Here is an 11,977-nt window from a genome sequence, read left to right as displayed (position 1 = left end):
AAGTGATCCTCCTGCCTTGATCTCCCAAGGCAGGATTACAGGAGTGAGTCACCCAGGGAAGGTCTTGATGCAGGCACGCGATCTCTCCAGCCTAAGCATGAGTCTGTATTTTTCTTCCGGGAACTCTGCCTTGCCACGCCACTTCGGTTTTTCACAGTGCATCCAGAGGTGCTGTGAATTCCAGAATGTCAGGGCGGAAGGGACGTTTGCCGATACCCAGTTCCCAGTGGTTCTCGATCTTTTTTCTGCCTCCTTCCTGAGGGTACTTGGAACCTTCGCTGAAACTCTCTGGGCTATAAACATGGACAGTGAACTTCCACGGTTGCTGTGAGGGACGGATGTACTAGCTGCACAGTACCTGCTGCAACCAAGATGCTCAATAAAGCTGGCTGCTTTTGTTCCTCGTGCCATCATTTATCAAGCATCTGAGCGTCTACTGCACACCTGGCCCAAATGACTCCGTCTTCAGGCAATTCTCTGGTCCCGAACCGCTGTCCTGGTCCACTCCACACTGCAGTTTAAAGCTGTCTGGGAAGCCGGGCATGGTGGCTCATGCCTGTAATCCCAGCACTTTGGGAGGCCAAGGCAGCGGATGGATCACTTGAGGTCAGGAGTTCGAGACCAGCCTGGCCAACATGGTGAAACCCCGGCTCTACCAAAAATACAAAAATTAGCCAGGCATGGTGGCGGGTGCCTGTAGTCCCAGCTACTGAAGAGGCTGACGCAGGAGAATCAGTTTAACCTGGGAGGTGAAGGTTGCAGTGAGCCGAGATCGTGCCACTGCACTCCAGCCTAGGTGACAGAGTGAGACTCTGTCTCAAAAAAAAAAAAGGAAAAAAAGAAAAAGGAAAAAAAAGCTGTCTGGTGAGAGCTTGCTCTTGGACATGAGCAGTCCCTCCCTATGGGATCCCCTCTATCACCTGCAGCCATGCACAATCCAAAAGATTTGACAAAGTACCTCCCACCCCAGCAGACTGAGTCCCTGAGAACTCCAGATCTAATATATCAGCTCCTTTTATTTATTTATTTTTGAGACAGAGTCTCGCTCTGTCACTCAGGCTGGAATGCAGTGGACCGATCTCAGCTCACTGCAACCTCTGCCTCCCGAGTTCAAGAGATTCTCCTGCCTCAACCTCCCAAGTAGCTGGGATTACAGGCATGTACCACCATGCCCAGTTAATTTTTGTATTTTTAGTAGAGACGGGTTTTCACCATGTTGGCCAGGCTGGTCTCAAACTCCTGACTTCAGCTGATCCGCCCACCTCGGCCTCCCAAAGTGCTGGGATTACAGGTGTGAGCCACTGTGCCCAGCCCCCCGCCAGCTCCTTTTAAAGATGAGGAAATTGGACCCATGTGACTTCACTCTCCCTTGGGTTCACAGAAGCCAGGGTTGCAGTCGGGATCACACTGGGCATCATAGGCGAGGCATGGTCCCTGCCTTCCTGCAAGAGCCACCTCCAGAAAGGGCAGAGGTGGGTCCTGGAACCCAGCTGGGCACACACTGCAGCGTAAATGTAGGGAAGTGTGGGCACCGCTGGCAGCCCCACGTGGAAGGCTGAGAGCAGGCAAGCTGCAGATGAGCCAGGGAAGGGTGGCAAGTGGCAGCGTGTCGCTGCCAGTGAGATGCTGCCGGAGCCAGGGTCGGCTGGCCTCCGTGTGTACACAGGGACACAGACCTGCCCCTCACCCCTCGGAATGCTTAGCATTCCTCAGCGTAGCTAGTACCGGCCAGGTCTGTCCCATGAGGACAGAGCAGCTAAGGCCCCTGGATATAAGTACCAGGTGGGGAGGAACAGGAGCGACATCTCGGGGACAGAGGTCAAAGTGCACAAGTTTATTTTCTAGAACAAAGGCTAAGGGAAGCAAGTTTCTTTCATTTTATTTTAAGAAGGACAAAAATTATTGTTAAAACATCTACATTATTATCAAGATACTAGACCTTATGAATATTTAATATTAAAGTGTGGTATTCTTAAATTTTTAATACACAGACATTTTAAAGGACCATTAAATTGATTACTGCCCAGCTGAGAAATGCAGCATCCCTCCCCACCCACCCTTGCTTGCCATGCCATCTTGTCCCTGCCTGCCGGGGGGAACACAGGTCCCAGATTCAGCCCTCTGAGCCTCCCAGCCTGGGGCCCTAGAAGGCTCACAACTGAAATAGTTACCCTCATCATTAAAAGGGTCTTCCTGTCCCTCCTCCCCATCATACTCTGCCTCCCACTCTCTCTTCCTTACCCTGTGGGGGCTCCAGCTCTGGCCAGGCCAGGAAGCCCCAGATCCCAAGGGTCCCTGGACAGATCACAGGCTGAAGATGAAAACTCTGGACTTGAATCCTGTTCCTTTTAGCGGGGAGACAAATACAAATCACCTTCTTTCCCTGAGCACTCCCACTCTCTCCGCACTCGATGGGGGTGGTCTGGGAAGCTAGCAGAGTTGGGCCTGGGGAGGGTGGCTCCTGTCCCTGGCTGCCCGAATCACCTCTGAGCCATGGCTCCAGTCCCTGTCACCTTGCAAATAGTCCAGTGGCCCCTGAAACTCTCCTAATCACACAAGGATGGCTGCATTTTCTGGCCAAATTCTTTATCTTTAGCCCTCATAAAAGTGATTCCTTGGATACCACACACATATATAATATTATATAGAGCGATATATTTAATACCTGTGTATATATGCATCACGGGGGCGACATATATACACACTAGAAACAAGGCTGGTGACAACGGACTGCAACACCACGCATCAGGGAAAACGAGTATCATCGACATCACAGCCACACATGGCCACAGCCCCCACCTTGGGTGTGGTCTCCCCTCCCCTACAGCCACACCACCAGCACCCAAACTCTGCAGTGCTGGCCTGCTGCAGGCAGGGGGTGGGGCAGGGAAGAGGAAAGAGTGCATGCCACGATTATCAGGAAAGGTTGGGCAGTGGCGGCGGGAGGAACAGCGTCCCCTCCAGCCCTGGGCAGCCCATCACTGTGTCAGCGCGCGCTGGCAATCCTTGCTTGAGAAGAATGGAGTGGTCCCTTCTCTCCTTCTCACCCCCCTACAGCCTAATCCCTGGTTCCTTCCGGGGCTGCCCCACTCCTGTGCCAATGGTGTGGGGCATTCTGGAATGTATGGGGAACCAGGGCACGGTGGATCTGCCCTGGTTGATGGAAGGTAGGGTGGAGAGGAGGGGGGTGCACACAGACATGTCAGACGAGAGGAACGAGCGAGGCCTTGGTGAGTGGGGGCAGGGGCTGGGGGTCCACTGAAGTCCCAGACAGCTGGTAGGGCCAGGGATTAGGGAGGGGCTAGGACAGACGGTTATAACTGTATGTCTGGGTCTAGAGGAGAGGACATACTGGGTCCCCAAGAAAGAGGGGCCGTGTCCCATCCTGGAGTGGCCCATGGTGCCCGGGGTCAAGCCTCCCTTTTCTCTGCATTCCCCCAGACCCTCACCCTTCCCACCTCCCACACCTCACACAGATCCTGAGCTCATGGTGTCCTGCCCTCTGCCACCTTTCCCAGAGCGCATGTCAGGAGGCGACCTCTGCTGCTGCACCCAAAGGGACCATCCTTGGGAGGGGGCGGTCGCTTCATGGGGTGCTCACATGGCCAGCCCTCCTCTGGGCCTCCCTTCCCCAGCCCCCAGGCAGCGCTGCCTGGGACCCCAGCTGCACACCGATTCAGAGACCATCGCATCCCTGCTGAGGGGACCGTGGGCTCAGCCAATAATTGGCCCTGAGTCTTTTCAGCCCTGTTTTCATCCCAGCTCTGCCTTGTGCTGGGACCCTGGGCGGACCACTCCTCCCTTCTAGGCCTCAGTTTTCCTCTCTGCAAAATGGGGTTTGGGCTGGATCATCTCTGAAGGCTCTGAGGACCTACAGTCTATTTTCACTGGCCCACGAGGGAGCAGGGTTCAGGTGGTGGCATCAGAGAAAGGGCCGGGACTCCTTAAGCTCCAAAGATCATCTAGCCCAGCTCCTCCCAGCCTTCCGGAGGGGAAGCTGAGGCCCCAGAGGGTAAGTGACCAGTAGCGTTCCCAGCTCCATCCTGGGGCTACATTTTAAAGCTAATGGGGCCTCCACCCTCTGTTGTGTCCTGATTTGCCCCCAGGGGGAGGGGATGGGAGGAGGACGGGCCAGGGAGAGAAGGACCCTCCTGCTGCAGATTCAAGTGGGGACCCCAGGCTCCCCAGCCCTGAGCTTTGGGCCCCCATTAGGAGCAGACAGAAGTTAAAGCTGGAGGCTGAAGCTGGAGGGGTCAGCCAGGCCCCTCCCTCCTCAACCAGGAGAGCCGTAGGGGTGGGGGAAGGGCAGCCCAGGTTTCAGCGGGGCCTCTGGGGGCTGCAGCACGTGCGCCTGGGTACGCACACTGGGGCGGTGGTGGGGAAAAGATGGACGGGGCCTCAGGGGGCTGGGGGCTGCCTGATGAGGGCGGCCCCCCACCCCCCTGGCCTGCCCTGACCCTTCTATCAGGCCTTCTGGCCCCACCCCACCCCCTGACCCCAGGACTTCACCCACGGCCAGCACCTGGCCCTACTCCCCAGTGGTGGCGGTGGCAGCAGCAGCAGGGGCTTCTGGGGTGGCACCGGCAAGGTCCCCGTCCTCTTGCAGCAGGAAGTTGTATTTGCCAAAGTCGTCGTCCCGTGGGCACAGCAGCATGTCCTTGCGAGCCTTGGCCAACTTCTGCTTCAGCACCTCGCGCCGGTCCAGCCACTCGTTGAGCTCCTCCTGTCCATGGGCGCAGCGGCACTTGTCCCCATCTGGGCAGGCTTTGCCCTTCTGGAGCCTGTGGGTGGCAGGAGGCTCACTGCCCGAGCTCTGTGCCCTTCCCACCCCAGGCTGTCAATCTGGGGCCGGCCGCTTGACCTCCCCCAAGACAAGCCTCTCCCTGGGCAGCTGGGTCCCAGCTCAGGGAAAACCTGGGTGTCCTGACCCTCTCTGGGATCTGCCCCACAGCTGCAAATTAAAGGTCTAGATAGGTCTGAGCCCAGCCCTCCCATCCACCCTTCCCCACCACCCCCACGGCTGCAGTCACAGCCAAGCCTCACCACTCCCTGCACACCACCTCCAGGCCAAGAGGAGCCGGAGCTGGCCACGGACTCCATCTCCTCGGGCCACCCCATGTCCCGCCAGGCCCTGCCCTCCCAAGAGCACCTGTCGCAGAGCCGGAACTCGCCCATGGGGAAGCGGAAGGCCCAGCCGCTGGCGTCACTGTCGGACGTGAAGACCTTCTCCTTGTGCTTCTCGGACTGGATGTGCTGCTGCCACTGCTTCTTGCTGTTGCTGTTCTTGCCGCAGAGCCAGCAGTGGTAGCCCATCTGGGAGCACAGCCATCATGGGTGCCTGCTCCCCCACACCTCTGCCCGGACCACCTCCCTCAGAGAGGCTGAGCGCTGGCCGGCTGGGCCCTCCAGGCTGCCCCTCCCAGGTGAGGCTCAGACCACAGCCCCGAGCATGCAGGGCAGGGGCGTTACCATGATGTCCGCGTAGTCCGTGGGCATCTGGATCTGCTTCTCCCCTTCCCGAGAACTGATGGGGGTCCCTTCCCCAGGCTTCCCTGGGTTGTGTTTTTTCAGCCACATGTCATAGGTCTGCTGCATGTCCAGGACTGGGCAGGGGACAGGGACAGGGCACCTGCTGAGGGGCTTCTCCATCCATTCTGCCCCATGGTCCCCACTTGATTTGGGAGCCGTGGGCGTCCCAAGTCCTGCCGATGGGCCGCTCAGCCTCAGGGCCTGGCCTCAGAGAGGGCCCGGCATGGGGCAGGTGGAGAAGGGCCCAGGTAGCAAAGGGGTGCAGTGGACGCTCTTGGGCCCGCTGGTGAGTTGAGACGTTCAGCACTGAAGAGACACCGGGGGAGGGCCCGCCCGCCCCGTCTGCCCACTCACTCTTGTTCTCCTTCATGAAGGTCCACATGTCCCTCTCCTCCGGGCTGTGTGCGAAGGAGCAGTTCCCCACATATTGGCACTTGCGGCCGTTCTGTGCGTGGATGCAGAGCTGTGGGGTGGGCGTGGGGAGATCCTCTGAGTCCCGCTGGAAAGCATCGCTGCCTCCTGGGGGACCCCCAGCCCCCCATCCCAGCGCTCACATCGTATTGCTGTGGGAAGTTACGAATGGATGGCAGTGGCCTCACTGACACCCATTTCCTCTTGGCCTTGGACATCACCAGAAGGACCCGCCGCTCCTTGGTCCAGCTGCAGGACAGAGCAGGGTTGGGGAGAGGTCAGGGCACAGCCTGTGTGCTGTGTGACCTCTGTGGAGAGCCCTGGCCTCTCTCAGTTGGCCTCCACACCTGTGGTGGTAGGGTGGCCCCATCCCGCCTGAGCCCCCACCTGGCATCCCACTCACCAGTGCCGGGCCTTGGCACTACAGTACTTGAGGTCCTTGTCAGGCTCCACCACCTGCCCGTTTCTCCAGCACTGGCCACATACAAACTTCATCTGCAGGTCAAAGGTGCTGGGCCCATGTGTCCTCGGGGCACCCTGTGGGGGGATGGGGAGGGGGGTTGGTGAAGCTGCAGGCACCAGGCCTGAGGCCCTGGAGTCTCCACACAGGTGTCCTCTGGGAGAGCCTTGGAATAAGCTGGTCTGCTCCCGGGTCTTCCTGGCAGGCAGTGACCTCCCAACTGCAGGACCAAGGGCTTCCCAGGGGAGCCAGGCCTGGAACGGGGCTCCTCTTTCCACCCTCTGTGGCTGGTCCCTGCCTCGCCCAACTCCCTGGGAGGCCTGCTTTGTGGATGCTGCATTTCCCATGGCAAAGCTCTGTTCCGCCACACCTCCCTGCCTTTGTACAGGCTGTTCCCGCTGCCCTTCCTCCACTCTTCATCCAGCCTGTTCTAGAAACTATCCTTCAACACTCAGCTCAAGCGCATCTCCTGTGGGAAGCCCGCCCCGGAGCTCTCCTAAGCTGCAGCTGTCCATTCAGTGAGCTCCCACAGTCTCTAAACTGCTCCTGTTGACCGACTTAACCGGCTATGAGTGCCGAACCTGTACAGCGGGGGTTCCAGGAGATGGGAAGCCACCCCGGCGGGGGTGGGGTGGTGGTGGCAGGAGTCAGCCTTGGGCGGTGGGACAGGCGTCTGAGTGGCCCTGGTCTCTGGCCCTCCCTCCAGGGCAAGGCCTTGCTGGTCTCTAAGGCCCCACCCACCACGTTCCTTCTCTGTCCTACGCCCCAGCCTTTGGCCTGCTCTTCTGTACCCCAGGACAGGGTTGGGGGCCAGAGGTAGGAAAAATGCTCACTCTGCCTTGTCTCCTGCCACCTTGAACCCCCTCAGCTGGCTACATTGGCCAGCCTGCTGTTCTGTGAATGCACCAGCTGTCCCCTCTCCCTCATGTAACCTCAAGCCTCCCCGTCTTCCCAGGAGCCTTGAGTGCAGCGTCACCCCTTGCTCTTCCAGGCTGCTGGGCATGATCCTCCTGCCATAGGAACTCCCCCGCAGAAGCTGTGGCCTACTCCCCACCGTGTCGCCAGCATTGCCCTGCCCAGGGCCTGCCCTGGAGCAGGAAGGAGCTGTCCTCATTGCTGACTGACCCCTGGCCTGGCGCTGGACAACTCATGGGCTGCTCAGCCCCAGAATAACACACGTATGACCCTGATAATAAGGTGAGGTCACGCCTTTATGAGTGGGATGGCCTGCACTAGAGCAGGCAAGAAGTGGACCCATATGGCTACTGACTTCTGGGTGTTCCCCTCGATTCTCACAAGAAGCGTGAGAGGAAGGCATTATTACCATTTACCGGGCGAGATAAAGGGGGCACCGAGGGTATGGTGGCTTAGCCACTGCACTAATGACAGCCACTGCAGTCCTGAGCTCCTCCCTCAGAGCCAGACCCCATGCCCACGTTGATGACTGCATAGTCTCACCAGCTCCTTGCCATAGCAAGTGGCAAGAGGGGTCTCACTATGTTGCCCAGGCTGATCTCAAACTCCTGGCCTCAAGGGATCCTTCTGCCACAGCCTCCTGAGTAGCTGGGCTACAGGTGCGCTACCACACCCAGCTAGTGTTCTCTCTTTAAAAGGTCCCATCAGCCCCTCACTCCTTCCCTGCCAGGCTCCTGGCCAGAAGGAAAAAGAAACAGATGGGGAGGGGAAAAGAGGACTGCACAGGAGACTGATGGAGGGCAGCAGGGACCAGGAAGAGGGGAGAAAAAGAGAAGAGGACCAGGAACAAAGAAGTCAGGGAGAAAGGGAATGCTCGAGGTGGTGGGCAGCCCTGCCAGCCAGCCTGGCCCAGGGACCCCCCGGCAGCCTGCCCTGCTCCCTGCCACACCCTGGTCAGCCTCCTGAAGGGTCCAGGGACCCAGCCTTCCCCCAAGTTAATCAGCGGGTGGCCTCATGTGGATGAAAGGGTCAGTGCTCATGCCTGGATGGCACTGAGGCCTCATCTCACACTTACTGTCTCCTGGGCGCTGTGCCCACCCCTCTGAGCCCGAGGGTCCTCCACTGTCATCTACGGTTACAGTGATCCCACCACCTGGGGACGATGTGAGCACAGGGCAGCTTAGGTTGGCTCCTGTGAGCCTCACACCCACCCCAGGAGATAGGAGGGCCAGGGTTCTGATCCCCGCCTGGGGGTGATGGACAGGAATGCTGCAGGTGGGGAGGGAGAAGAGCGAGCCCCGGACAGGACGTCAGAGAACCTGGGAATTGCCCCACTCAGTGTGCCCCTGGGCAAGTCACTAACAATCTCTCAGCCTCAGCTTCCCCATCTGCAAATGCCACAATCCCATGCTCTCTTCAGGACCATGGAGGAGATCAGGAGGGATGGGAGGGGATACCACAATCAGTGGTGTCAGTCCGAGCAGTACTGGGATATTTACAAGGTCTCGACGTATTTCTCCTGAAGGCCTTTTCTTCTTCTTTTTTTTTTTTTGAGATGGAGTCTCACTCTGTCACCCAGGCTGGAGGTCAATGGCACAATCTCAACTCACTGCAACCTCTGCCTCCTGGGTTCAAGCAATTCTCCTGCCTCAGCCTCTCAAGTAGCTGGAATTGCAGGTGCCCGCCACCATGCCCGGCTAATTTTTTTGTATTTTTAGTAGAGACAGGGTTTCGTCATGTTTGCCAGGCTGGTCTCAAACTCCTGACCTCAGGTGATCCGCTCACCTCAGCCTCCCAAAGTGCTGGGATTACAGGCATCAGCCACCACGCCAGGCCTCCTGAAGACTTTTTTTTTTTTTTTTTTTTTTTTTTTTTTTTGAGACGGAGTCTCACACTGTCGCCCTAGCTGGAGTGCAACAGCGTGATCTCAGCTCACTGCAACCTCCACCTCCCGGGTTCACACGATTCTCCTGCCTCAGCCTCCCGAGTAGCTGGAACTACAGGCGCCCGCCACCACGCCCAGCTAATTTTTTTGTATTTTTAGTACAGATGGGGTTTCACTATGTTGGACACGCTGGTCTCGAACTCCTGACCTCGTGATCCGCCCGCCTCAGTCTCCCAAAGGCTGGTGGGATTACAGGGGTGAGCCACTGCACCGGGCCTCTGAAGACCTTCATTAATTACAAACTATAGAAATGATCCCTGAAAGTATAGTCTTAATTACAAAGAGGAAAGCTCTAATTTTACAATAGAGAAATGTTTACAATGGAGCACCTTGAATCAATTTATGAAAGTTTAATTAGATTGTCACCAGTGAAGGGACACACTGAGATGACACATCCCCTGATGTGTGAGCTGAGAACACGACATCACCTCTGTGGAATGAGGAAACTCACACGAGCCCAGAGAGATGGACCTTTTACAAAACATCTGGCTCTTCAAAAACGTCCATGCAACACAAGGCAAAGACTAAAGAACCGTTTCTTCATCAAGGGAGATGAAAAACAGACATGACAAGGCTCATGCCTGTAATCGCTGCACTTTGGGAGGCCAAGGTGGGAGGACTGCTTGAGCCCAGGAGTTTCAGATAAGCCTGGGCAAGATGGCAAGCCCCACATCCCCAGCCCCATGGTCTTAAAAAATAGACAAATCAGCCAGGTGTGGTGGTGCATGCCTGTAATCCCAGCTACTCAGGAGGCTGAGGCAGGAGGATCACCTGAGACCAGGAGGTGGAAGCTGCAGTGGGCCATGATCATACCACTGCACTCCAGGCTGGGTGACAGAGCAAGACTCTGTCTCAAAATAAAATAAAATAAAATGAGACACAACAGCTGAATGTGTACATTATCCAAGTTACTTTCATAACTTATTCAAGGTGCCTCCATTGTAAACATTTCTCTATTGTAAAATTAGAGCTCTCCTCTTTGTAATTTGGGGACAATTCACAAAATCTGAATAATGGCATAGTATCAGAAGGCCTTACCATGCTGCTGCTGGCCTTCCCCGCGTGCGCCTCCATCTGCTGCCAGTACTTCTTAGACTCCTGAACGATGTCTTCATGGGTCATGCCTGGGGAGGGTGGGGGCAGACACAGGCATCTTTCAAGGTGCTCAGCAAGGAGGGAGGCAGGGCGTCCATGAGGTGCCAGGGCCCCCCGAGGCCCAGCTGGAAGAGCCCTATTCTCAGCCCAGCCACAGTAAGACATGGGGTACAAGGGAACCACTTTGTCCATCTGCAAAATGGGAACAAAGACCTGCTCCAAGCCTCACTGGAAGTGAAAGAATTAAATGCAGCCAAGAGTGGGAAAATGCAGTAGAAAGATATTGGCTCTGTACTGTGGTAGGGAGTCCTCTGCTCCCATGCCAGTGACCCTGTCTCTTGGGCCGGTGACTCAGCACCCTTCCCTGACCCCCATCTCCCTCAATAGGGCTGCAAGCCTAGTGCCTGCTTGGCAGCCCCTGGCCTCACTGGCACTTAGGGCTCCATGACTGCCCAGCCTGGCTCACCAGTTCACTGTGGTGCCACGGCTCTTTACTGCCAGTCCCCAAAGGGCAAATACCCCAGCCTGGTGGCATGGACTCCCCAGTCTGTCTCCCCCCCAGCCTCAGACTGTTGCCACTGAGCCCGACCTTGGAGATCCAGCTCACAACTCTTCCATGAAGCCTGCCCTCTTTTCAGCGCTCTCCATCTTTCTCACGTCTTTCCCACAACAGATGTGGCCTTCCACCTTGACCTGTGGCCCCTGCTCCACGACAGCTAATCATCATCGGTGCTTACTTGGGGCAAGACACTGCACTTGACATCCAGTTTCTTGCTGATGATCTGCAAGTATGTATCTGCAGGCCAGACCTTTCCTGTGAACCTCCAGATCCCCACATCTGCTGCCTCCAACATCTCCATGTGAAGTCCACCAGGCAGCTCAGACTTCCCACGTCCCACACTGAGCCTGAGCTGCTCCTCTTACAGCCTCCCCCCTCTTAGAACATGGTAGCCCCATTCTTCCTGTTGCTCTGATCTTGGAGTCCACCTTGATGCTCTCCTTTGTCTCATACTTCATATCTGATCCATCAACACATCTTGTTGGCTCCACCCTCAAAATACACCTAGAATCTAACCACTTCTCCCACCTCCAGCATCACCACCCTGGCCCAAGCCACCCTCCCTGATATCCCGGCTTCTGCCCTTGCTCCTCGATCTCCACCCAGCAGCCAGAGTGACTTTTGCAAAGTACTGATCAGATCATATAACTCCACCCACTTAAAACCCTCCTCCAGACACTGTAAATCATATTTAGAACAACCCCACTTGTTCCTGTTTAAAGCCTAGAGACTCTTACATGCTCAGTCCCCTCCAACCTCTCAGGCCTCATTCCCCTTCTACTGACTAAGCTGCTCTACCCCCAGGGACCACCATCCTTTCTGTGCGGAGCTTGCTCCTGCCTCAGAGCCTTCAGTCTGGTCCCTCTTCTGGAATGCACTCCCCGCCCTTCCCTGGTCAAAAGTCACCTCCTCAGAGAGGCCTTCCCAGCCATCTTACCTCAAATGCTCCCATCCCCGAGTCTGTCTCTGTCCCATTGCTCGGCTTTATCTTCCTCACAACACTGAGGCACGCCTGAAATGCTACCACTGCATTTCATCAACTCTAAGCAGACACTGAATGTTA

At 56.7% G+C, this 11,977-nt stretch overlaps 1 protein-coding gene across 2 annotated transcripts in view; it reads right to left on the bottom strand.

The window, feature by feature from the left end:
* Nucleotides 1–1,819: 1,819 nt before the first annotated feature.
* The window catches only part of ZC3H7B (zinc finger CCCH-type containing 7B), a 59,838-nt gene continuing 49,680 nt past the window's right edge, over nt 1,820–11,977 (bottom strand). For both annotated transcript variants that reach the window (XM_063705008.1, XM_031005513.3), the window contains 7 exons: nt 10,299–10,384; nt 6,344–6,477; nt 6,084–6,189; nt 5,884–5,992; nt 5,470–5,603; nt 5,150–5,313; nt 1,820–4,781 (listed from right to left, as the gene is read on the bottom strand). In XM_063705008.1, the coding sequence (XP_063561078.1) occupies nt 4,529–4,781; nt 5,150–5,313; nt 5,470–5,603; nt 5,884–5,992; nt 6,084–6,189; nt 6,344–6,477; nt 10,299–10,384 (986 nt within the window). In that variant the 3' untranslated portion in view covers nt 1,820–4,528. The remainder of the gene's footprint in view (nt 4,782–5,149; nt 5,314–5,469; nt 5,604–5,883; nt 5,993–6,083; nt 6,190–6,343; nt 6,478–10,298; nt 10,385–11,977) is intronic.

The sequence above is a fragment of the Gorilla gorilla genome, chromosome 23, assembly GCF_029281585.2.
Source record: "Gorilla gorilla gorilla isolate KB3781 chromosome 23, NHGRI_mGorGor1-v2.1_pri, whole genome shotgun sequence".
NCBI lineage: Eukaryota > Metazoa > Chordata > Mammalia > Primates > Hominidae > Gorilla > Gorilla gorilla.
Note: the sequence above shows the minus strand (reverse complement) of the source record. Positions and strands in the feature narration are given on the sequence as shown.